Source organism: Haliotis rufescens, unplaced genomic scaffold (genome assembly GCF_023055435.1).
Source record: "Haliotis rufescens isolate VD_foot unplaced genomic scaffold, xgHalRufe1.0.p SCAF_5, whole genome shotgun sequence".
In the NCBI taxonomy this organism is placed as follows: Eukaryota; Metazoa; Mollusca; class Gastropoda; order Lepetellida; family Haliotidae; genus Haliotis; species Haliotis rufescens.
This window is the reverse complement of record NW_025964223.1, coordinates 22,804,035-22,830,206: the sequence shown is the minus strand read 5'-3', so window position 1 is coordinate 22,830,206 and position 26,172 is coordinate 22,804,035. Positions and strand designations below refer to the sequence as shown.

Below are 26,172 nucleotides of genomic sequence, written 5' to 3'. Positions count from 1 at the left end.
TTCTGAGTACTCCGTACTCTTTTGAAGAGTATATATGAGACTGGTCGATTATGATATTGTGCGTATATGAGATTCAGATTCATAGTGAAATGTGTCATATTGAAGCGTCAGTTTTATGAAGCCATGTCAATGGCGACAACGCTGAAATATCCGGCACGTACTCACAGACCTTTTGCACATCCACGTTCTGTGCTGCAACAGGTGCACACACAGGGCAGATTCAATCTGAGCGTGCATGTTCTGTTTATTGATGTCGTTGTTCCCATATCGAACGTGTACAGTACTTATTGGTTATTTGCAGTCATTGATACATGCATCGCTATGTAGGCTTGCTATCGTCAGGCCGACGTTTTCTCACAAATGCTTTGAATGTGAAAAGGCTTGTAAATTGTGATGCATCTAATTTATATTAGATACTTAATGTTAATCACATTTTGATCAATCAAACTTAAGCAGTGTCATTGTAGAATTAACATTAACTCCATCATACGTACCGGTCATGTTGGTTTGGACTGTGATGTTCCTCCCCTCCCCTGTTCCGTTTATGTTGACACAAGATATAGCTATTGTGTAGTTAGTGTAGGAATGTAAGGTTTCAATGTAGTAGTCATACAGCACATTTCTGTCTTGGAGGACAACAGGAGCACTCTTCGTGTTTGAAGTGTCCGTTGCTTTACAGTTCTGTTTGTCCTGTAACATGAAATATATATCCATTGTAATTATCCTGTTAGTGTGTAGATATTTCGTTTTCGTTCACTTCTGCAGACCATATCTTTTTGTGGAAGACAAATGTGCTTCAATAACCAAAAGACAATCATGTATTTCCATGATGAACGTATCTTTATCATAATTTAACGGTCAGAAAATGAAAAAGAGTAACTGGTGGTTGTACTCACGCCGCCCCAAGGCTGGTCACAGGTCACATTTATAACTCTTTCATGTTTACCGTCCGATCTAACGTTTATCAGATACCCAAGGATGTTGCCATTTGGAAGTGATGGCCTGGTCCACTGTATACTGATGGAATCTGCCGTTGTACTCAGTACATCCAAACTAGCCACAGGGCCGGACGCTAGGAAAACGAACATGGTAGTTCAGACCGGTCTACATTCATGTTATGCAAATACATATGACGCAAATAGATATCCGGCATATACCCCCAGTCCTTTCGCACATCCACGTTCTCTACTACAACAGGTGCATAAACAGTGCAGATTCAATCTGGTAATATTTCATGCGCATTGTGAGAGGGCTAATCTTTACCCGAGGCTGTTAAAGTAGTTAAACGAATAGGTGGTTCCTGTCGGTCACGGCTCTTGACAATATGATGATGAAAGAGGGTTAGAAAGCAGGACGTACATGAACATGAGATACGTATATATTAGATACTGGAGTCGTATGGTGATATGAAGACATTTGAACTGCATACCATGGTACGTTTGTATTTAATTTGTTCGGAGATTTTTGGAGGTCTGTTATAATTGAACACACAGAAGTTAAGCATGTTGTGTAGACACCTCTTTGTTGGAATGTCCCTCATAAATTACTCTGACATGCTGACAAAAGCGGTGTTCAGCCGATCTCACTCACTCAATGCGATAATTGAACAAACTTAAACATAAGTTGACCATTCACTTCAAAACTATTACGAGCACAGTGTAATCAAATATTTACATATGACACATCTATGGAACAGTTTAACATACCTCCAGTAAGCGTGGTATAATTCTTTTCAGAAACGGTTCCATTGTATTTGTTAAATGCACGGACCTGTAATCAAATCAAGTTCATCACACAGTTTGTGGTGAAGGTAAGTTACGGAATATGTACATCACGTTTCACTCTAAGCGTGCCTCACACGAACTGTATTGAAAGCTTATACTGAAGTTGACATTTGCTACATTGCAAGCAAAAGAATCTTATGCTACAACCTGAAATTGAAGAGGATAATGTAGTGTTCAGCTTACTTCAAATGAGATATTTAGTGCTTTGCTATTAAAGGGGAACGGGATGATTTACATACGAGAACACACAATAGTGAGCCTTCTTTGTACACCCAGTTTACCCTAACTCACCGAGAACATGTAGTGTACTTGTGCTGTGATGGGTACAACCCGGGAGTAGTTACAGTTCGACTCAGGTTCAGCTAAAATGTTTAATCCTTGGGTATTTTCTGTCACGTTGTGGTTATGTTCTCGCTGTCAAAATATAACGGAATAATCATACTCGATATACATTGTATTCAATGCATATGTACTCATCATAAATATCCACCCTATTCCTAAATCTTCCTTCCTAACTGTGTATATAAACTGCCGGGCAAACGAAAGTATACACTTAAAAATTAGATTTGACCAAAACATTACAAACGTTATCAAATCGTTACTAGCCTGAAAATAGTCGCCGAAACACTGTAAACTTAAAGTGGAAGACCACCACCATGTTTCTTTGTGTGCTTGTATGCGTGATCGTGCGTGCGTGCGTGCGTGCGTGCGTGCGTGCGTGCGTGCGTGCGTATATGTATGTGTGGTATATCTATACCTGATCATGATGCACGGCAATGCATTATCTGTTATCTAGGCAGGTTTGAGCTGGAGTAAATTTGAAGAAGTCATTGGTTATTCGTACACTTTTTTTGTAATTAAAGTAATACAACTCTGTTCAAGTGTAATCACATTTTTATTTTTAATGAGACATACCTGAGCTTCATACGACAGTAAGTAGTATTTTATGTCGCCGTGTCTTTCGGTTTCGTTTTGACAGGAGAAGAAGACTTCCACACTCGTAAAATTGTCTTGTATGTGATCGATGTGAAGATTTTCTACCTTTCCAGGAGCTATGAATGAAACATTTCCTTGTCAAGATTTAAGGGTGCATTTAAGAATACTGTCGATAATTGTGTATTGTGTCTTGATTGTCCTTAAACTATCGTTGTCTGAAAACGTAATGAAATTATGCTACAAATACAGTACCGAATTCTTTGGCATACTATTTTGGAACGCATATATTAAACATGGGAATATGGGTCAAATAGGTATAAGCTCTCTTCGAACATTCCGAAAAGGGGTCACAGGCAGTGAAACACGTATTACAGAGAACTGATCAATATCAAAAAGATATATGACACCCTATAGTACATAAAGATAAGGGAAGTTCATTCTACCCCGAACATTTAACATCGGCAGCTTGAACTGAACAACAAAGGTTATGGTGATACAACAATCATATTTTGACACAGTTTATTTTATAATTGCCTATCTCACGCTATTGCTCCCGACGTTAGATTGCTAAATCGATATGACAACGTCTCTCCTCCAGGGGCAGAGTTAAACCTTGGTTAAAACTGGGACTTGTCATTGTAACGTCACTGCGGAATACACGTGATTTCTATATGACAATGGAGTTCTAAACCTGCCACGACTGTGTCAACCCTTTACGGATTAAAGACACGACTAAACATTAAGTAGGCCCTTCATATACATTATATATGTGCCAGTCTCGCATATTGCAGAACCACTTCATCATGATAATGCTATCCACTTCATCCCCGGCTACGCGCTAAAATACCAGTATAATGAAAGAATTAATAAACTTCTTTTTTCCGCCAGAATTTACATCTGCAGATTTGCAATATGTCTTATTTATCTCGGGGCAAATGCATGGTGCTAGTATTTTCATAAACAAGTGAATAGTTAAAAAAAGAATAATACATTTACATTGATAAATAAATATATACACACAATTGTGAGCCTTTACGATACAACAGATGTAAATAAAAGCGACAAAACCATTTCCATAATCCAGTGAAATCTCTGTTAAGAGCAGAGTCCATTGTTAGATTCCGATTATATCATGAGCATGTGTTTATGAATCACATAGTGATGATACCAAGTGTTCGCGAAAAGGTGAGGGTATCCTGCGCCACCGGTGTCACCCGTCACAAAAGAAGAGATACTCTGATACCCTTTTTTAAAACATTAATATATATTCACAGAATATTAACAAAGGCTTTCCCAAGTATGCTGGGTCATAATAATACCACATTGTATTTGAACCGATCACAGATCAGATCATTGATATAAACAAAGAAAGAAGAAACCCTGATGAGATTGGTCACGTGCGAATTATACATTTTTCGTAAGTGTTTCTGATGTCTAAAGTGTTTTACTTTAGCATATTATAGCTTTTAGGTCCTCTATGCATTTACGATTTGGAACAATGAGAGACGGCAGACAACAAACAACGCGCCATTTAACATGCTCATTTGGATGATTGGTAAGAAGCCTAAGACATCCATTAGCAGTTGCCTATTATGCGAACTATTAAATACAATTTTATTTTAAAAATAAAATCTTTTTGAAGACTTGCTCGAAATATTGTTTATGACAAAAATAAATTGACTCGTTATGGGATAACGTTCGCTTTTGACACACATTATTACATGTTTGATATTCAGTTAAACTTTACATTATTATGTACGTCAAAGCTCACACAATTATTGTTACAATGTGTTGCCATTGCTTTCTGTATGAATCATTAATTAATCCACCAAGACCCAGATCGATGATGCTCGGATGGGGCACCTACTGATAGAATCTCATCTGTGACATGAGCGGTTCTGTACCATCCACTCGTGCACTGAAATGTCTCATCCTGCCTTGGAAAGTATCAACATTGTACGCTCGTTATTCATACATCTACCATCGTCTAACAGACAACAATTGAGCAAACGTATTTCGAAGTAATTGATTGAGATGACATCTGTCATGTCATTTTCGTATTACATTGTACCAGGTAGGCCAGTATTGTTAAAGAATATTATAATGTAAACAATCTGAACCTAGTGATGGCCCTAAGATCAGCAACACACCTAAGCTCGTGGATTTCACTAATTTGTGAAGGTCTAAGACTTGCATAACTTTAACAGTCCTCACATACTAAGGTGACACATTGTTGAATGCGGGGTTGAGCAAAAATAAACAGAAGTCTCGCTTAAAAACAGTATTCATCAGGAGAGGTTTAACATACTTCCAGCAGGTGTAACATGATTCTTTCCATCGCTGAATGTTTGTATCTGAAATCAAAAGAAAGCCAATGAAATCCAGTCTGTGGTTTAGATCCAAATATATATTTATTTGTTTTGTAATTATTGACGTTTAATATATGACCCAACATGTATGACATTTCATTCCACTTGACCTACAGACTGACCAGGTTTGGACGTTTCATGTTTTGATTGTGTAAGTATTAAATACTATCATTACAAATTTCAAATCGCTCTTACTCATAAGTTGTATTTTTGGAGTTGGAACAACCTTACTTTCAGGACACGATATGTGTCTGTTTAAAAAATTGATGTTCACAGTCCTTAAAGAGATACTCAAACGATTGTCATACACTTTGGCAAATACAAGCCATTTCTATCTTCAAATATACAAAATGAATACATCGTTTGTGTAGCACCATTTGTCCAAGCTGCTTGTTGGTGGGGTTCGCTGTTATTGGGTTCAACCCCTTTTACGCCCGGGATCTGATCCTAAGGGTTGTCCAGGGCGCCGTCCTTGTCATTTGGGTTTCACAAAGTAAAACGTGGTATCAGCAGTTTGGCATCTGTACAGTGTGTATAACGAAAGTGACAACGCTTATATTGCATCCCTTTGGACAGTCACCCCGCTGTACACTGACACGCCGTGATACATACATAACCGATCACAACATTGTTAAACCCAATTGTCACATATAACTGTAGTGAGCCTCTGTATAAAAACCTGGAAGCAGTAAGGTTGACATTAACATTGAGCGTTTCCCAAAGTATTTTGGAAAAGGAGTTTTAAAAAGGTCCTTTCACACCTGCCAACACGCATTATTCTCACACATTATGATCAAGGATTTTCTCTTGCACTTGTTCTCTTGCGCATATATATATATATATATATATATATATATATATATATATATATATATATATATATATATTTAGTTTAGTTTATGTAAAGCTTTATTTGAGTTACTTACAACTACTAGAAGCTAGGCATTACTTCCCCTGAAGTATTCTTTAAATTATTTGACTATCTGATGAGTCCGATTCTTTTATATGCATCTGAAATTTGGGGAAACAATAGAATTGAAAGGAGATTGACCTACTGGCTTACAAAACTTATTACAAATTGCACCACAATCACCTAATGCTGTAGTTCAGAGGGAATGTAGCCGATATATCCAAGGTATCCAGAACGAATCAAATCAGTAAGCTTGTGTATCAATCATGAGAAGAAAATATTTTATAAAGAATTTTTAAAATTATGTTACCATAATTATTATTTTCTTTTAAATTGTTTTTTGTATGTGTGCCTATGTCCTTCATTCTCAAAAGGTATTGACTGATTGTTTGGCTGCATCATAATCATGCTTCAAAGACTAACCAGTGATGCCTTAACTAGAATGAACACATACATGCAGGTGTGTTAGAACTGATCGAACTATCGATGCATGACATTTATCAATGGCAATGCATCAAATTGAGACATCAACATCAATCAAGGAAATCTACGTTGTAGAACAGGACAGGTACATCTCAAGCTACACTGTAAAAATAAAGCGTCAACGCCAGAGAATATCCAGTCTCGATTACATGCCGATTCAATTTGGTGAAAAAGGCAAAATGATAGTTAAACTCATATGAATGGATCACATAAAATCAGCGATGACATCGGGTTGTCGCTGAAAGGGTAAACAGGTCATGCCCTACCGATTTGCATAAAAAACTAAGTGTTTTATTATCACTTATTACTGTGAACAAACCAGACAAACAAATAATCGATGGACATGGAAATCCAGGGGTTGGTTTGTTGGTTGGTTTGCTGTTTAACGCCGCACTCACCAATATTCCAGCTATATGAGGACTGTCTGTAAAATAATCGAGTCTGGACCAGACAATCCAGTGATTGATATCATGAGCATCGATCCACGCATTTGGGATACGATGACATTCATCAACCAAGATAGCGAGCCTGACCAGCCGATCCCGTTAGTCGCCTCTTACGACAAGCATAGTCGCCTTTTATGGCAAGCATGGGTTGCTGAAGACCTATTCTACCCCGGATCTTCACGGGTCTGAAAATCCAGTGACACGATAGCGTACATACTGATTTTAATCGATGTTAATTTTGAATTACGTCTGGTGTGTATAAGAAAACTAAAGCGTTTAAGAAATATGTTCGTTTTGCAACACAGTGGGGGCTGTTTTATAATTTCTCGGCCCAAACCTTTTTTGCGTAGTTGACTCTACATGCAACCTAATTGGTAAATGATACTGAGGTTCTGAAGAAACTTCAGTCCACCAGCAGACATTTCGATCAAGTGAATATATAACCTCAACCCCAGAGAACATCCACCGTACAATCCACCGAAACAGATTCCATTGGATGTAAAAGGTCGTCAACACAAACCTAAGCGCGTTTCTTGTCCTATAATTTTGACGCGTTAAGTCTAATCATGTTTATGAAGTGTTTAGTAGCTAAATATGGTTAGACATGTATCCGTTTATATTACTATACAAAGTATATTAGATATACAAGGAACAATGATTGAAGTGAAGTGTGATGAAATGACGTTGTGGAATTCAATCTTCAAAATAAAGATATATGGTGCATGTCCAGTGAGCATCCAGTTAACTCTCGGGTCTGGTTCAGACATGAATTTGTTCCTCAAAGCAATATCGATTCTGCATGGAAGCTTTTAAGGAATCTTCTTCGACCTTCATCTACCCGCGCTAATCTTAACCCCATCCGTTTGCCGATATCGTTCCATAAGTCGGGATATCATATTTCTATATTTTCCAAAGTCTGGGGCAACTGCATTCTGTGATTGGTGCAATTTTTCATTTTCTGTCATACACTCTTTTAAAGCCAATTTCCTTCGCTGTACCCAATCAATGAACCAGGATGTGTCACCAACATGTTTTACTTGTGCAATGTGCAAAGTTTCAGCAAGATTACTATCCGCGTTCAATGACTCGTGCAACAAAGATGGTCATTTCATTCATAAAGCTGAAATGACGATGTTCCCTTAAATATCACAATACATCCAAAAATTGACTGAAGGGAAAGCGAGACACCACCTTTTGTCGCTCTGGCTCTTGGGTATCTAACAAAACATTGTGCATAATAATAACACCCTAGGCCTGTGTGTGTGTGTGTGTGTGTGTGTGTGTGTGTGTGTGTGTGTGTGTGTGTGCGTGTGCGTGCGTGCGTGCGTGCGTGCGTGCGTGCTTGCGTGCGTGCGTGTGTGTGTGTGTGTGTGTGTGTGTGCGTGCGATTTGCCTTGCATTTGATCAACAAAATATATGTTATGCCGACAATAAGTAAAGTAAGTTATATCGCTTTTGCAGCCTTGTTTGTGGAGATGAAATAATAATAACATTTAATCAAATCAATTCCAGGACAATACAGGATATAACAGAATCGACATATATCTGGGCATCTAGGCTCGTGATCGTACTATAACAAGTCGGCGCCTAACCATCGTCTAACAGACAACAGATGAGCAAACGTATTTCGAAGTAATAAATTGAGATGACATTGGTCATTGTTTATAAATATTATATGTAAACAATCTGAACTTGGTGATGTTCCTAAAATCAGCAACATACCTATGCTCGTGGATTTCATCAATCAGTGAAGATCTAAGACTTGCATCACACTGTGTTTGTGGCTGATGGTTGTAAGAAAAAGCAATTCCGTTTTTAATAAAGAAAAACCTCTTCACCTGTACTTTTCTCATTCATTTTTCAGCTTCTATATATAAGTTGAATATTATAAAGTTGTGATGTGGACTCAACTGTGATCTAATTCTTTTGTATGCATAATGTTTGTTAATCATATTTGTTCAAAATATATTATACATTCTGTCAATATTTAACGTTATAGTAAATGATATTAATTTTGTTGTAAACATGTTTAGATTGTGGATAAGTTTGTGTGTATGTGGTGTTTAGACTGTGAGACGATGTCTCATGTCATGTGTATGTACACTAAACGTGTTTAAATAGAAAACGGCAAATGTGCATTCCTTTTGAGATTTAAACACATGTCTTGCATGTCAACATTCTAAAGCATGATGACCAGTGTACATGTATGGGCATGTCATTTGTTAAGTATATATAACACATATATAAACTAGTTTCGCGTTATGAACCGTATGGATAGGTCAACTCTGATAAAGCAGAAACTATTAAGTTCAGAATGTATCAGCACAAATGTACACAATGGCTCAACTAAAGACCCTACAATCGAATGTAGTCTGTCTCCTTCCTATCTCCCGCTCTTGTTGTGTGGGGACAGAGGTGGCCCAATCGTCTTGGGTCACAGTTCGCCGTGTAGTATTGCGTCCCTCAACTTAGCAAGAAGTGAGCTCGAACCAAAATCCGGCCTGATTAGCATTCTTTGGTTGTCAGCACCATATCTGTGCCAGTGGTTTTGACCTCATTTGGACAGATACGTTCTGCATCACTTTGGACGTTTCTTCAAAATAAGTTGACACACCGTCATACTTCTAAAATACTGCTGGATGTAACGTTAAACCACAATCACTCGATCACTGGTGGATATAGCGTCTGCCCGGAGAGCGGAAGTTCGCTAGTTCGATCCCCGGCCGTGTCATACCAAACTACGTAAAAAATGAAACCTGCTGACGCCCGGCCTGGCGTTTGGCATTGGGAGGATAAAACAAGGACTGGTCGGCTAAGAGTCAGTGTGGTATTAGCGGGCTAACACTATAAATCCGGCATTCCTCCAGCTAGCACAAGTAGCAACACACACACACACAAACACACACACACACACACACACACACACACACACACACACACACACACACACACACACACACACACACACACACACACACACACACACACATACGTGCATGCACGTCACTTTATAAGTGCAGTAATCTTGAACGCGAGGTCAAACCCCATTTCACCTCACCTCACCTCACCTCACCTCACCTCACCTCACCTCACCTCACCTCACACATTCATACCTGTAGTTTATGGTTTTGAGTTGAGGATATACCTTATCTATTGTCAAACTTGTTTCTGTCGCATAATAACCCATGTAGCATATACAGTTAACAACAGAGCCGCTGTACTGTTTCTGAAGGGTTGTTGGTTGATTACCTGTCCGATATTCATAAGGCTTTTCACCTTCCTATTGAACCTTTAATGAATACAAACTTATTATATGTATAAACAACCTTCATAGTGATTGAGTGATCGTTGATCAGTCTTAGAAATAACAGTACAATACGTACAACAAGTGATATGTACACCTAACCTTCATAAGGACAGACGTGACTCGTTGTTAAACTTGATTGGTTGTCAATACAGGTGTCAGAACATTAGTTGTCATCCGTGATAATATTTGCACATTTGGGAACATACTTAAGTATGGGATTTATATTCAAGCCTGCAAACAGGGCAGTGGTGATTTGTAAATAGCTCTCGGAGAGAAGTTTATTTATCGAGAAAAAGCTCATGTATCACGTTGATTGGTTTACAACACTGAAAGTGGAGATAACATGTTTAACACCTACCGTACAGGCCAACAAGAGGACCGGGAGGAATCTTAATCCAAGATTCATTTTGGATACGATGACATGTACATCCGATGAGAGGTGCTAGCTGCTTCCATGATCACACTGCTGCATATAAGAATCAGTGGGCGTTTGTAGCAATTTACTTCCTCATTGTGAAGTTGACAAGATATTACAGCCCAGTGACGCTCCCAGCTGACAAAAGTTTGTGATAAGCTCGATAACTTAGATAGCACACACACACACTGCACACGTGACATGCACTGAAACATTGGAGGTTAAAAGCTAAACTGCAGTTGTCGGGCTTGGTCGGACGTCATTCAGTCGTCTTTGAATCTCGTCCAACAGGTGCTCAGTGGGATGTAAATCGGGATTGAGGGCAGGCCACTGCATGGTTCTGATGCCATTCTGCTGGAGGAAATCTCTTGTTGCTCTCACAGTGTGGGTACGGGTGTTGTCATGCTGAAACTCGTGGTTGCAGCGATGTGCCAAATGAGGTATGGGGTGTGGTCTCAAGACTTGATCAATGTACCGAGCTGGTGTATCACCATTGCCTCTCCCTGGACCGAATCCCGGTTCGCCCCGATAATGTTTCTAGGTTTGTCAGCACCATACCCATGCTAGTGGTTTTCACAGAAGTGGTAAACGTCTGAGACATGCGTCACTTCGGGCTTTCCTCCGACATTAAGCTGACACGTCGTGATATAACTGGAATACTGTTAAAAGCGGCATTAAACCCAACTCACTCACTCACTCACTCACTCACTCACTCACTCACTAATTGTACATATACAATGACTGTCGAAAATGACTGAAAAGAAGTTACTGTACTATTTTATAAATATTAGCTTCCGCTCTTTAATAGGGTTTATTGTGATTTGATAACCTCTGACTGACCAATCAAAATCGAGTATTATATATTGATAAATGAAAATGTATACAAGCATGATAATGCCTATTTCAGCAATGCCAAAGGATTTGAAACAGAATTCTTTACAAAAGTAGTTGTCGGGTGCATAGTAATTTTATAATTAAGTGAAAGAATATATATTGGTACTTTTAATGTTAACTGATTTGAAAGTTAAGCCTGGAAACTACTGAAACTTTCAGAGTGACTGGTGGAATGCTGTCCAACGACATTCGGCTGAGGCGGTCTGTACATAATCGAATCTAAACTAGGGAAACCAGTGACTGTTACCATTAGCAATCTGGCAAGACATGAGGTACTGGGGATGTATTCTGACCCAGAAACCACATGGAACGCTTTTCCCCTGACAACCCTTGCTAATAAACAAGAATATACCACGTGAGTGAGCCAGTGATTGTTGTTTAGAACAGCAGTCGTAAATACAACACGAATAGGAAGTCTTATGTGCATCAAACATTTGACTCGTTTGATAAGGACATATTTGACTGACTCGTTATCAAACCACATTGTCAATACAGCTCTCAAATCATTAGTTTTCATCCGTGACAATATTTGCAATTTATGCTACATAGTTTCGGATTATATTGAAACCAGCAAAGTGACAGTAGGTGTTTTGTGTTGTGATTGGGTACCAGCAGTCGGCGAGAAATGTTGATATCGAGAAAGATCACGTATCATGTTGCTAGATTTACAACTTTGAACTAGGACGTGGAGATAGCATGCGTGAAACACCCTATCTCACAGGCCACCAGGAATAGCAGGAGAAAACATAGTTTTGATCCCAGACTTATTTTGGAGGCAATGTACATCCTATGAGAGGTGCTAGTTGCTTACATGACCACACACAACTGCATGTAAGAATCAGTAGGCGTTTGTTGTAAACTACTTCCTCTTTGTGAAGTTGACAAGATATTACAGCCCAGAGACGTCCCCGGCTAACAGAAGATTGTGATAAGCTCGATAATTCAGATAACACAAACACTGCACAAGTGACATGCACTGAAGGTCAAAGCATATCTTTACACAAGTTATCAACTCCGTCAACTTTACTTCACCAACAACTGTTCTTATTTGTATTCTTCAATTAAATAACGAATTTGGCACATAATGCGAATGGTTCTGGTGACTCAAATGATGCGAGCATGTGGCAGTTGCAAATTGAAAATATGTGTATTCAATTCATAACGAATTGTTATGCACGTATGCTTCTGCAATACTGATATAAGATTTATTCAAATGTTACCAGACAATTCAAATCATTAGATGTTTGAACTGATATGTCATCGTATCTCAATTGCGTGGAGCGATGCTCATACTGTCAATCACTGGATTGTCTAGTCCAGACTCGATTATTTACAGACCGCCGTCATATAGCTGGAATAGTGCTGAGTGCGGCGTTAAACAAACAAACAAACAACAATCATTGGTTGTTTAAGAGCTCCCGAACTCGAATGGTAAAGAGCTCAAGACCCTCTCCGTGGTGTTGTTGAACAGCGGTTAGTGGTTCAACAACCATGGGTGCGTCAAACAAAAGACATTATATGATGGTACGTATTGTTACCCTGCCTGGTGCTCGGCATTACGGAAAAAAGCACTAAGGAGTGATCGGTATAATATCTGAGTGCAATATCCATGTTAAACTGAGGCATGTCATCTCAGTGAACTCGGACTGTAAAACTGGCTTAAATCCGGAAGAAAGCAGCCACACACCAATGCACGTTGCTTTGTAAGGGCAATAAACTTGGACGCGTTCATAAACCGCATCTCACGTCACTTTTTAATCTAGATACTCCGGGGGCACTTGGTGGTCCATTACCCTTAGTTCCTGACATGTGGAGCAGAACGGTTGTATTCCGTGTTCACTGGTCATATTATTCGTCATTCGTGATAATCGATATTACAATAATATTTAATGTGAGTTGAAGTATATAGAACTCTACATGTAGTGGAGTCATTGCCAAACAAACTCGACATACTGAACTATCAATGTGCACATTCCCTTGCAGTCACCAAAGTCAACCTATGTAGACGGATTAAAATCATTTTATGGTATGACTTGCCCTTGGTAAAATCGCAGAAGATGACACTTTGTTTATGATATTTAAAAGATATCCCCTTCTGACAGGCATAATGGGTTACCTTCATCCTTTCTCAAAAGGATAGCACACGGTCGCATCGATAGTACCTTCAGCAGCAGGACAGTTGTAGGCTGAAAACATCTGTCTGTTCGTCGGAGATTTACCCCTATTGTCCCCATTTTTGTCAATAAGCTGTTGCGTTTTCTACACATCTATCCAAGTTGATCATTATGTGAAGATTAGAAGCGATCCCGCGCAGTCTTTTGTTTGATTCAATTTGAGAGGCAACTACATTGAATCGGCTGTTCAGGTTTTCTGACTTGGTGGATAGAATGTCATAGTACCCCACGACGTTGATCATGATATTTACCATAGGGAGGTATCTATTAAATAATTATATATTTTTACCTTTTACGTATTGGAGAACTGGGAATTATGCATAACACAGGAAGGGGGGTAAGCGATATTTACAACCACTATTGTTACCATTTATTTTCAGGATAATGATGTCCACAGGTGAGTAGTATATAGCTTTGCATGTTTTTGGGTAAGGGATCCGGTCAACGGGATATATTGCTAGGCGGTATGTTTCACTTCCGGTCGGAGTAAACTTACAGACATATGAAATAACAACAAGGATCACATTCAATATAATGAACAAAAAAGGTAAGGGATCATGAATATTTCCGGCATTTTCTTTTTTATATTTCATAAAAATACCCAAACAATATTTATGATCCCTTGGGGTCTTTTTATTCACTATATATAAAGAATAATATATATAAGTAAGTAACATCTTAAAGTTTTAATTCAAGTAAGAGGCCACAGGCCCATAGAACCAAACATTACAGGAATACAATTACTGATAAAGTTATTTATACAATTTTTATTGCATTCAATATGAATTTTGATAACTGTACAATAGTAGGTTTATGTTCAGAAGGCATCAGGCGAACAAAGGATTCCAGTGACGGATATAAAGTATTTAGGATCAATGTATCGATTTCTTAAATCATTAAAAGCGGGACATACAAGTGCAAAATGGTATTCATTTTCCACTGGATTTATATGTAATTGATATTGATGAATGCCAAGGTTTGCATTGGCATGTTGTAATCGGATACACGTTGTTTAAACTGAGATATAAAAAGATATACATTTCCAACATATGGCATCATCCAGGCATCAAAGCCAAACTGGAATAAGATATGTTATATTTTATCAATACAGCATCAGATACGTTTGCTTCGGTAATCGGCCATTATTCATAATGACTAGGTAAGCCCGATATTTTACACACTATGTTACATAGGTGAGAAATAATGAAGGTCGACTACTTTCTCCAAGAACAGCATCATTACAAGCACTTACATTCTAAGTCTGAACTTTCTCAATTTGATCCACAACTTTGTATCCCAAAAGTTCGGAGCCGTATGTAAGGATGGGCAGAACCATGCTATCGCAAATCTTTAGTGCAGTCGTAATTGGTAAGTCACAACACATTGAATGCATATATATACTTACTCCACCTGCTTTGCCAACATCTGTTTCGATCTCGTCTAAACTAGGTTATGTGTAAAATAAAGACCAAGATAAATTATAAAGGGGACGGTTTCGATCTGAGAGGCCCTGTAACACCATTTTTCATACATACACAGATATCCGCCATTTCGGAATACAAAAATCTTAGATTTTGTATATCTAGGTTCATACCCATTTTTTAACAGAAGTTGCTAACGCAGTTTGCCTGCGAAATAACAGTGGGCTTACCATACATCCTTGGCGAGTACCAACCCAGCACTGACAAAAGTCTGTGAAACCTTGATCTGGCCGTACAAGTCTGTAGTTTTGAATACATATTTCTTACAACAGTTATAATATTTTCATTTATCATATAATGGGTAGGTTTCTCGGCAGGATAAAGCCAACGGATAAAAACGATATCCGTTGGGGTCATATGCAGATAGAGATGCAAATATCAAAGGTCAAGTAGGGACTACTTTCACTGTTTATAAACAAACATGGCGTCGCCCTCGTCATTCGGCGATCGAGTCAGAATTAACCATCGGGAATCTGGATAAACTACAGGGATAATTGCTATCATTATCAAAAGAGCAGTCTTATATACTGAAAATCAGTGTCTAACTGAGACGTAGCTAAGGCATTTTATAAGTTTTGGTAACTTTGGAGATATAAATTTCGAAACAATTTTGCGAGGGCATGAGGCCTAGCCAAGCGGGATCAGTAGCCATATCTGTGCTTGTAGACCTCTGCGGCTTGAAACCTTCTCCACAAATTTAAATAGTTTGATTTGGCCGAAATATGTTTGAATTGTTACCTTCTTTCGTTTTGTCGCTGTATGTACATTTGACTACACTTCTTAACATTATGACAGGGTAGACCGGGTGTCAACAACGTCTGACCGTAGCCGTGACATCTCATAGACTAGGGTTAGAGTAGCTTCCCTTTGACAAAGGGCAGTTACTCTAGCGGACAGACCGATGGATTGCCGCGAAAGGCAATTAAAAACAACTGTTGTTTTGCGTATATGTTGCTTCGCCACTGTATAAGAAACAGATTTCAGTTTGAACTATATTGGCTACTGTCACTGTCCGACTGACACATCACTTACCCTGTGACGTAATAAATATTAATGCGCGCATTCCAGGAAAACTCCCAATGTTTCGGTAATGTTTGTGAGAGAGGGAAAGCGATTTTAAAGCACAGAATTAAAGAATGACATTATATGATAAAGAGGTTATCACGCTTCTGTGTTTGGGGATGGTAAATATCCTGTATTAGGAATAAACACTATGTATTTAGCTCGCCCTGTAACACCATTTTTCATACATACACAGATATCCGCCATTTCGGAATACAAAAATCTTAGATTTTGTATATCTAGGTTCATACCCATTTTTTAACAGAAGTTGCTAACGCAGTTTGCCTGCGAAATAACAGTGGGCTTACCATACATCCTTGGCGAGTACCAACCCAGCACTGACAAAAGTCTGTGAAACCTTGATCTGTCCGTACACAAGTCTGTAGTTTTGAATACATATTTCTTACAACAGTTAAAATATTTTCATGTATTCAACAGCTAATAAGTCGATGGCAACGTAAAGTGTGATTTACGCAGTCAAAGGCTTTTGAGAAGTCTATGGAGAAAACATAATTCTCCCACCTGTTGATTTAAAGATGTATCATCCCATAAAGAGAAAACATGTCGAATAACCTTTCCTGAATCCAGCTTGATTTATGTAAATAACACTATTTTCATGAGACCAATTTTGGAGTCTCTGGTTTAATATTTTGATGAAAACCTTTCCATTGACTGGTAATAATATATGTTAACATTCGAATAAAAGAAATCAGTGGCAAAGACTTCAGACATCTACAGCGTCACCAGTGTTTATGCTTTGCTGAAATGCAAATTAGTTACTCCATTATTGACGACAAGAATTAACGACTTAAACATGTGTGAAATTTTTCACCTCTTCTTTACATTATAATTGTATATTCTGTTAAGCCCAAAAGAAATAGTTTGCTTAAAACAATTACAGAATGTCATATCTCTACAATATTGGCAACACGTATCAACTTAAATGAATAATCGCAGTTACATCTGCTATACATTTCATTACCTTTGAAAGCAACACACTACATGTGATTAATAAAGGAGTGGACTGGTGTACAGACAAACATGTTAGTCAAACATGTTAAATGACGTAGAGAATATGGTTCCAGTTCCAGTAATAAGTGTCTTTAATCATAGACGCAATATATATGCATTGTTATTGAAGCACGTGTACATGTTTGTATGTTTGTATTTCTCTTCACAAGCGTGCCTGCACAGTGTCGTACAAATGCTTGTCGTGATTATTTATTTGAGTAGTCAACGATTCATACGTCTCTTGTTTTCTGATATCTACGTTCTCATAATAATTATTCGCCAATGCATTCGGGTTATCACTGGTAGATCCACATGCTACTTCATCGTAGGGAGTGTCTTCTCTATGCCCTGTGCCGTCTTTACCTCGAACCGTCAAATTCAGTGCATGGCTTTCTCCTCGTGATCTCAATGTCTTTGCTGGCTGAACAACCTTACTGAAAGTTCAGATACAACAGAAGTGAAGGACAAAAGGGACATGGCCGACATGAAAGAATCATATTTGCTCAAACGAGATTCTGAAATGCGTTATAGTGTTCTAGTTAGTTTTTTATTACATAAACCATATGATATCTCACATCGTAAGAAGCAATTTAGAATAGAAGGTTTATCATATGCTTCAGCTTGATAGAGTGGGTTTTATGAAGTTGGGAAAATATCATAACACATGATATTCCACTGCAGTTAACATAACATATTTGCCTACAAGTGTGATCTCCCCCAAATCGTTTGTGTCTTATTCCAGAAAACAAGCTATTTTACATTCTGTTTACGCTAGTTTTATTTCGACAAGGCAAAATAATGACAATAAGTAATTTATGGAGTCTGCTCTTACCGTTCGTTTTTTTCATGATTATGTTTCTATATAAACTGTAAATATCTCACTTAACTCGTAAATTGAGATTGTTTATATTTTTAACATTTTGCAATTACAAGGGGGATTGAGATTTTCACGTTTTATATTTGTAATTAAATAATGTAATTTTCCGGTTGACAATTACACAAAAGATATGTTATAAATAGGAAACGCCATGTGTCTCGTGCAATATCATGTTTCACTCGATACATGGAATTTAATTTTATAACTATATATTGAGAATAATATTATCTAAGCAGGGTATAATACTCACAAATATATGACAAGGATTATGATGACAGAAAGCAGGATAGCGGTGGTCACCCCAAAGGCGATCCATGGTGTGACATTTTTGTCAGCCAGCAGTTCTATACAAAAGTGAATGAGAAAGAAAGAAAGTGATATTCTCATAAGTATATCCTTCCGAGGCTGAGGTGTTACATGTACCAATTTATATGTCAGGAATATATAAATATCGCGACGTTAAAATACACATTAATCATCAAAACAAGAGGGGGAAATCTGAACAAAGATATATGTATTGCTGATTCCAGCAAATGTACCACCAAATCCCTGTCTCCAAAAAAAGGCTTCAGAACCCTTTCCCAATAAGAATCATAAGAAGTCGATTTAACGATCCGACTATGCTACGATCATGTTTATGAATCACTATCAAATAATGATTATACCAGGTGTTCGCGAAAAGGTGAGCATATCCTGCCCCACCGTCAGCATCTGTCACAAACACATACATAGGAAAATCAATTGTTCACCTGACTAAACGTAGTACCATCAAGGAAGGAGTCTTTAAAAGGCATTAAGAAGTGATACACATAAGGAAGAGAATGCATATACTCCGAAACGTTGTGTTCCTCATAATAAAGTAGTTGACATCCATAATTTCTCCTCCTAATCAAGGAAGGGCTTTCCTTATATTCACAGAAAGTATTTGAGACACGTGGAATTAATTACCATCTGGATTCCCCAAATCTCAAAAAGCGTTGCTAACATTTGTGCAGTCTCGTGACAAGATCTAAATATATTCCTTTATCCATGTACATTCGTCACTAAGGGCGCTGTCCATATATCTATTTACATCACTAGCTTCAAAGTTTCAGGACAATTTGTTAAAAATGAAAATGTTCTGAAAAAAATTAAATGAATATGTGAAATGATGGACTTAGGGACAAGAAGCAGGCATCCCAATGGTCACCGATTGTGCTTTCTTTCTTTGTGATCTGTAATTATGTATATGAATTTAGCTTAAGCTTCAAGTATATCAATGATCTGATATTGTTCATTGATTGTCAAACTGCTTATATGCCTAACAGAACTAGAAATTGGGGAGACCGATGAAGCCGTCTCATCTGTTTCATATTTTAATCAACGTAACAAGATTAAGAATGACATCTGAGATACCAAGACCTTTCTAAGTTTGACATCCAGTGCAATTCCCTATTTTGATTTGTGCCATATGTCACCATGGTGGTTTTCCATATGAACAATTACATAAACTTTGCAAGTGTTTGTGGCAGTGCCACCGATGTGTGGGTGTTATTTGACATAATCATGTCAACATTCGCTTATACCAAGTTGACTGTTTCTTTAAACAATTCATTTTTATTTTTTCGATGGAGATAGTGAAAATTGATTAAAGAAATTAAGTATGAGGGCAAATCATGTACTCTCATACTTAATCTCTAAATCTACTGAAAAGTGAAGTTTGTCAGAAAGAAAAAATGAAGTTAACGGTGTATTACACAGATTATTAAGGATTCATTTCTTTTCTTTTCTTATTATACACGTATATTTCATATAAATCATGCATCAGTAACATACGTTCTGTTCTGAAGTTACCGAAGGGTTCTGTAGATGTACAGCCAGCAATGGTACATGCCACAGCAACAACCCTGGAAGATAAACTGTAATTAAAATCGTCTTAGGGGCCTATTCGTTTGGATATATAGCTTTTTGCTTGAGACTGCCCTTCAAAACACACCAAAACAATTCTCTGAAAGGAGGAGGCAAAGAATTATTAAAAAGAGGTTTGTCTGAATGAACATTTAATGCAAAGACTATTTACCATGTAGTCGTGATATGTATTTCTACAATCATGCCACTGCTATTTTAATATGTTGCTAATCCCCATTATTAATCATCATCACCATTACATTGTACATTTACTGTGCAACTATGTCACTTCTCGTAAACTACTGTTTATACTTATGACTTAATCTGTGTCATGTGGCCCTGGCTATATAAGTCTTGGTCCTTAGGCGAAAAACGGGAATATCTGACACTTAGCCTGATATATGTAGGTGCACAGGGGCATCAACCCTTCAACCATTGGCATTATTTGTGCTCAACTTGCATACAGTGCTTCTTGTGAATGGGGGCACGGGTGGCCCAGTCGTCGAAGGCGCCGCGATTCGCTGTGCAGAGTGGCGTCCCTTGCGCACGCAAGAAACCTATGATTGTTGGTTCGAATCCCGGTTCGCCCCGATTATGTTTCTAGGTTTGTCAGCACCATACCCGTGCTCGTGGGTTTCACCGAAGTGGTAAAACGTCTGAGACCTGCATCACTTCGGGCTTTCCTCCCACATTAAGCTGACACGCCATGATATAACTGGAATACTGTTAAAAGCGGCGTTAAACCCAACTCACTCACTCACTCACTCACTCACTCACTCTTGTGAATGTAAAACTTGTATGTACCGCAATCAAACGTCTCCAACCCACGTGCACCTCGAGTAAATATTTCAGATCCACGCATTTGTTTCCAAACACCCAGAAGCATTCATATTTAGTGTGTAATTCCCGAAAACAAATTCATCTTTTCAATTTTTTTCGGAGGCAACTTTCGATTCCATAATATCACTTTGTGTACTCCTCTGACAAGTATAAATTGGCACGGCTCCCATGGCCGAAAGCTATGAACACACAATGCCTTCTAGAAAGTAATGAAATGTAACAAATGTTATATTTGGGATAACATGTACACTTTCTTAGAAAGGGGTACACAAAGTACGTGATCTAGACTACCGGTTGTCGAACTTTCATTTTAGTGGAAACCTCGATGGCAGAGTTGGTCAGATCGCTAACTTTGTGTGCTGGCGATAAGCTAAAGGTGCCTCACATTGGCGGTGTGGGTTCGAATCCCAGACGGGACTCAACCAAAGATAGTACGAGAATCTACACTTTACTAATGAAGCGTAATCCCAAATTTGACATTTGTTACTTTAGATCACTTTTTGAATGGCATTGTGTGTTCATAACTTGTCACATATTATTAGAAATAAGATGTTTTCATAATTTGGGGGGGGAATGAGGAGAAGCCGTAGAACGAATTGTATATTTGTGTGACCTTGCATGATATAGATGCCTCGCAACGCCGAAGACAGTCCTTTTATTCCCTTTTTGTCGAGGGTACATTGTGTGAAACACATTATTGGTAGCATCGTTTTGCTATTGCTTGAATAACAGAAGCGGGATTAAAAAGCTCTTACTCAGTCTGGATAATCGTGGGCAAAGCTGGGACATAACGTGTTATCAAATGCTTAGAACACTCGACTGGTCATCATGTTTGTATGGCATCATATAGAACAATCGATGAACAAATGATGCTTACTTATATATGGTATCTTGTTCCAGAGGTCCATTGCAGTATCGGTCTTTTTCACTGTCGCAATTGGCATCCACACCAACCGAGTAAGAAATAAAATTCTTCCCTGAAATCAGAAGTCAATGCAGGTTTTCTACTCGGCATTTGAAAATGGTCTCAGAAAATGGAAATAGACATTGAGCGATACGAATCAGTTTCTAATAAGTTCTACTCTGGTAAAAGGATAGAGCTATGTACAATTTAATGTAGTATTAAATTATTGTGTCTTTCTTTAATAATAGTAATTAGTATTTGACATTTTTCTTTTCGTAATTGTATATATATGTTACCTGTAGAAGCACTCCTCCTTTTCCTAACATGATTCAGGTAGTGTTCTGGGGTGGGGCGGTAAGAACCCTTATACCCACTATTCTTCCACTTATACCAGTTTTTCCATGTGTCCCAATCCGTCATATTTTCTGGACGCTTTGATGATGTTTCTGTATGCACGGAAAGAGTATTAGTTTGAACATTAATGTAAATGTGCGTCATTCAAACTGGGTGTGCATTAATGTGTACAATTACATATTACTGCAAAAGAGATAGCCATATATACTGGCCACATAAGGAAACTGTGCACGGAGAAAATATATTCTGGATTGAAATACAACACAGCAAGAACAAAATGATGCAGACGCTGTAGCAGCTGAATGATCGGACCATAAAAAAATGTCAACAGGACCTGAACAACATCTGTTACGATGACGTCAGATGATCAAAATGGAGTAGGGGGTCAAACGACAAAGTCACAAAGTCAATAACGGGTATGACCACCCTGTGCGTGAATCACAGCAGTGCATCGGCGACGCATGGAGTCTACCAAATGGGCATGGGAGGCCTGGGGAATGGCCTGCCATATCCTCCTCAAATCATGTGCCAAGTCACGGACGTTATCTGGAGGATGTGGAAGACGACGCAGACGGCGCTCCATTTCATCCCACACATGCTCTATTGGGGAGAGATCTGTAGAAATTGCAGGCCATGGCAGTAACATGACATTGTGATGGTGAAGGAAATCCATTGCGACCCTAGCCGTGTGAGGACGAGCTTTGTCCTGTTGAAATGTCAATCCCGGGCCATGACGTTGCAGGAAAGGAATGACCACAGGCCTCAGAATCTGATCTCTGTAGCCAACACCGGTGAGATTGCCCTGAAAAACCACCAAAGGGGTTCGGTGCCGTGCTGTTATCCCACCCCAAATCATCACAGAGCCACCTCCAAAACGATTCCTCTCCACAATACAGTTGCGTGCATAACGTTCTCCCAAACGCCGGTAGACACGTTGGCGCTCGTCACTGTGGGAAATGTTGAACCTCGAGTCATCTGTAAAGACAACATTTCTCCACCATATTCGAGGTTTGCGAACATGATTTCGACACCATCTTAGACGGTTGACTCGATGACGGTGTGTCAGGATGGGACGTATGGCAGGGCGTCGTGGTCGAATCCCGTACTGACGGAAACGATTCCTGACAGTGTTGGGATGGATACGGCGCAGTCCAGGAATTGTCTGGGACGTCGTTACTGCCGTTTGGAACCTGTGTCGGAGATGTGTAACTCGAATCCCTCTGTCCTGTCTTGGCGTCGTTACTCGGGGACGTCCTGAACGTGGGTGGTCGGCAACGTCATTTGTGTTCTGATAACGCCTCACCAGTGCCGATATCGTGTTACTGTTGTTGCCTCATTCCCGCTCGGATCATTCCAATGGCTTCATGACGCTGTGCAGCTGTCAATCTTGGCATGATTTGTTTGTGATATGCTTGTGTCTGCGCCTGAGAAGTTTTGAATTTTTGAATGACCACAGATCATGCTTTCCAAAGTGACAGCGAATTTTGAGTTGCACATGCTGTGTACAGCTGCACAGGATGCACGTGCAGTAACACATTGCACGTCCATAGGCCCCCATCAATGACGTCATATCGCATGGCACATGCATGAGCGTTGGAATGTCTCCAATAATTGCTGTGTTCAAACCTATCTTTCATATATGGACGGTGTGCCCTTATATCTATATTTTCTCCGTGCACAGTTTCTTTATGTGGCTAGTATATATTACTAGTTCTCCATGGTGATAATGCCATCATGATATTATGCCTTCAGCAGGGTCTTGAGGCATCAATTCAAAAACATCAAATTATCGGTATTTCACCGTTTCGCGTCTCATGCAGTATTCTATGTATTACCATTTGACAAGTTATGAAATAAAACAACAGCGGTTTTTTTTTATTCTCGAAACGCAGTGCCAATAAATGTTCTCGACTCTCTGAATTTGGCCTTTTTCGGGTTTTTTCTTTCGTAATATTGGTTGACGTATTGTTTGTGTTTCTAATACGGACACGCACAATCTCACGCACACGCACAACACAACCACAACTTAAGCCTTTACTTGGGGTGTTATAAGATAAAATATTAACGTCGCATAAGCAACAATCCCTAATAGATTATTTAGTTTACCATTTTTCTTCATGACAAGAATTCCAGCTTCAATAATTTTCCCATTTGTACCGTCGAGAAGTGTGGTTGAATCAAACGAGACAGTAAAAGATGTGTCTGTGGCAACGTCTTTGCTTTGAGCTGCTGTGCTGATGAATATTTCTATCGGAGTCTTCGTCAGGGGTTCTGTGAACGAAAAAACGCAGAAATAATACATTAGGTATTAATTTTCTAAGCTATTCAATATGATCGGTGTTATATTATATCATAATTTAGTAAATACTCATTTGAATATATTACACGAGGATTAAAAGGGATCCTATTATAGAGACATTATTTTATTTACATGTATAAATTATGTATTACATTGAATACAGTACACGCCTGAACCCTGCGGTGGCATTTCATGTTCAGGATGTTATTGCAGAGGCAAGCGACTCTCCAAATTGGTCAGCTAAAAACATTTATACTTACTACCAGCAAGAGCAGGGAACACGTTTGACTGTTTCGCTTTGCCTGTGTACATTGCATTAGCGGAAACCTTTTAAAAAGAAAATAAACATTACTACGTGAAATTGAACGCTGGAATGAGAAAGTAGAAATAGAAATAGTGCTGCGTCAAACAACCATGTCAACATAAATACGGATATCAATTACCATGACGTCTTACGCGTGCAAAAGTCGAAATGGACGCAGAATAATTGTGTTCGATAAGTTTATGGTTTGTTTTTCACCCAGTGATCATGAGATAACCTTTCTAAAGGAACATGTTCTGGCTAAAATACCAAAACAAATCATCCGCAAGGTCCAATGGTGGCTATTTGACTTTGAAAGCCTGCCTTGCTTATGCTTGTTAAAATCACCTTGCGAACGTTGCCCTACTACTAACTGCTTCAAACATCTTAATAATATAACAAGCTACTTGAGGATAAACATGTTATTATTCATCGTCCTTGACTGTCATTTCCGACGACAACTGACATAGTATATACCATGCCGTTACAAGATGTTTACCTTCGTTAATTCGTGTATATGTATAGAACATATATCACATTCCCCTCTGCGAATGCAATACATCTCCGCATAATAGATGTTAAATGATGTTTAGGACTAAAACCAACCAACCAAATATTTAATATATTTGAATGTGTCGATGTACGAGTACGTTTTCGTTGAGATTAAAACTATCGCTCCACAGCAGTATTAACAATTAAACACTACGATGTCATAAGATCTATTGCTTCATTTCAGTGCTGCCCTATCACCACACCTCAATGCAACACTTGATACAAACATACTGAAAACAACGATGAGCCGAAATATTTCCATTAAATATGTGCTATTTAAAGCATGGGGTTAATTCCTTTGTCCCATCCCTTCTGTCGAACAATAAATAGCCCACTGTGACAATTATTTAATACGTACTGTGAATGTGTAGTTGTGTTCTGGTCGTACTGGTAATATGGCTGTATGTGTAGCATTACACGGATCCTCAGGTTCATAGTGGCCATAAATCATAGGTACTGCTCCCTAGAGATCGACGTAGCATTGTTATGGCAGATTACGGTTTCCTGGAGCTTAGTTAATACACAAACAACAAAACTTTAGACCCATGACTCCTCTTTAACTTGAATTAGAACACACTCAAAGGGATAGGCTAAAATGAAGCATAATACTTCATTGAATACACAGTTTTCCTTCCCTTCACCAAGACAAACTTTACTAGAAATTGTTTCGTATCGCTTGATGTACTCCGTCTTTCTTTGGACCATTTTCGGAAATGTTTGGAATAAACAATACGGACTGAGGTAAGCCAAATAAAATAAAAAACATTTCCAAAATGTAATAAACTTAGCTTGTCAGGATCGTACTGAAAGGAATATATGAGAGTTTTCCTCATATCTTACGTGAATAACACATACGCTTGAAAGCCACACCTGCACTCGCATTTGA

General features: G+C 38.6%; 1 protein-coding gene across 1 annotated transcript in view; it reads right to left on the bottom strand.

The window, feature by feature from the left end:
* LOC124111784 (phosphatidylinositol phosphatase PTPRQ-like) overlaps positions 1–26,172 on the bottom strand; it is a 97,535-nt gene that overhangs the window by 40,549 nt on the left and 30,814 nt on the right. The window contains exons 2-7 of the mRNA XM_048384543.1: positions 5,029–5,074; positions 2,700–2,836; positions 2,076–2,198; positions 1,707–1,770; positions 897–1,072; positions 495–690 (exon numbers count right to left, since the gene is read on the bottom strand). Of these exons, the coding sequence (XP_048240500.1) occupies positions 495–690; positions 897–1,072; positions 1,707–1,770; positions 2,076–2,198; positions 2,700–2,836; positions 5,029–5,074 (742 nt within the window). The remainder of the gene's footprint in view (positions 1–494; positions 691–896; positions 1,073–1,706; positions 1,771–2,075; positions 2,199–2,699; positions 2,837–5,028; positions 5,075–26,172) is intronic.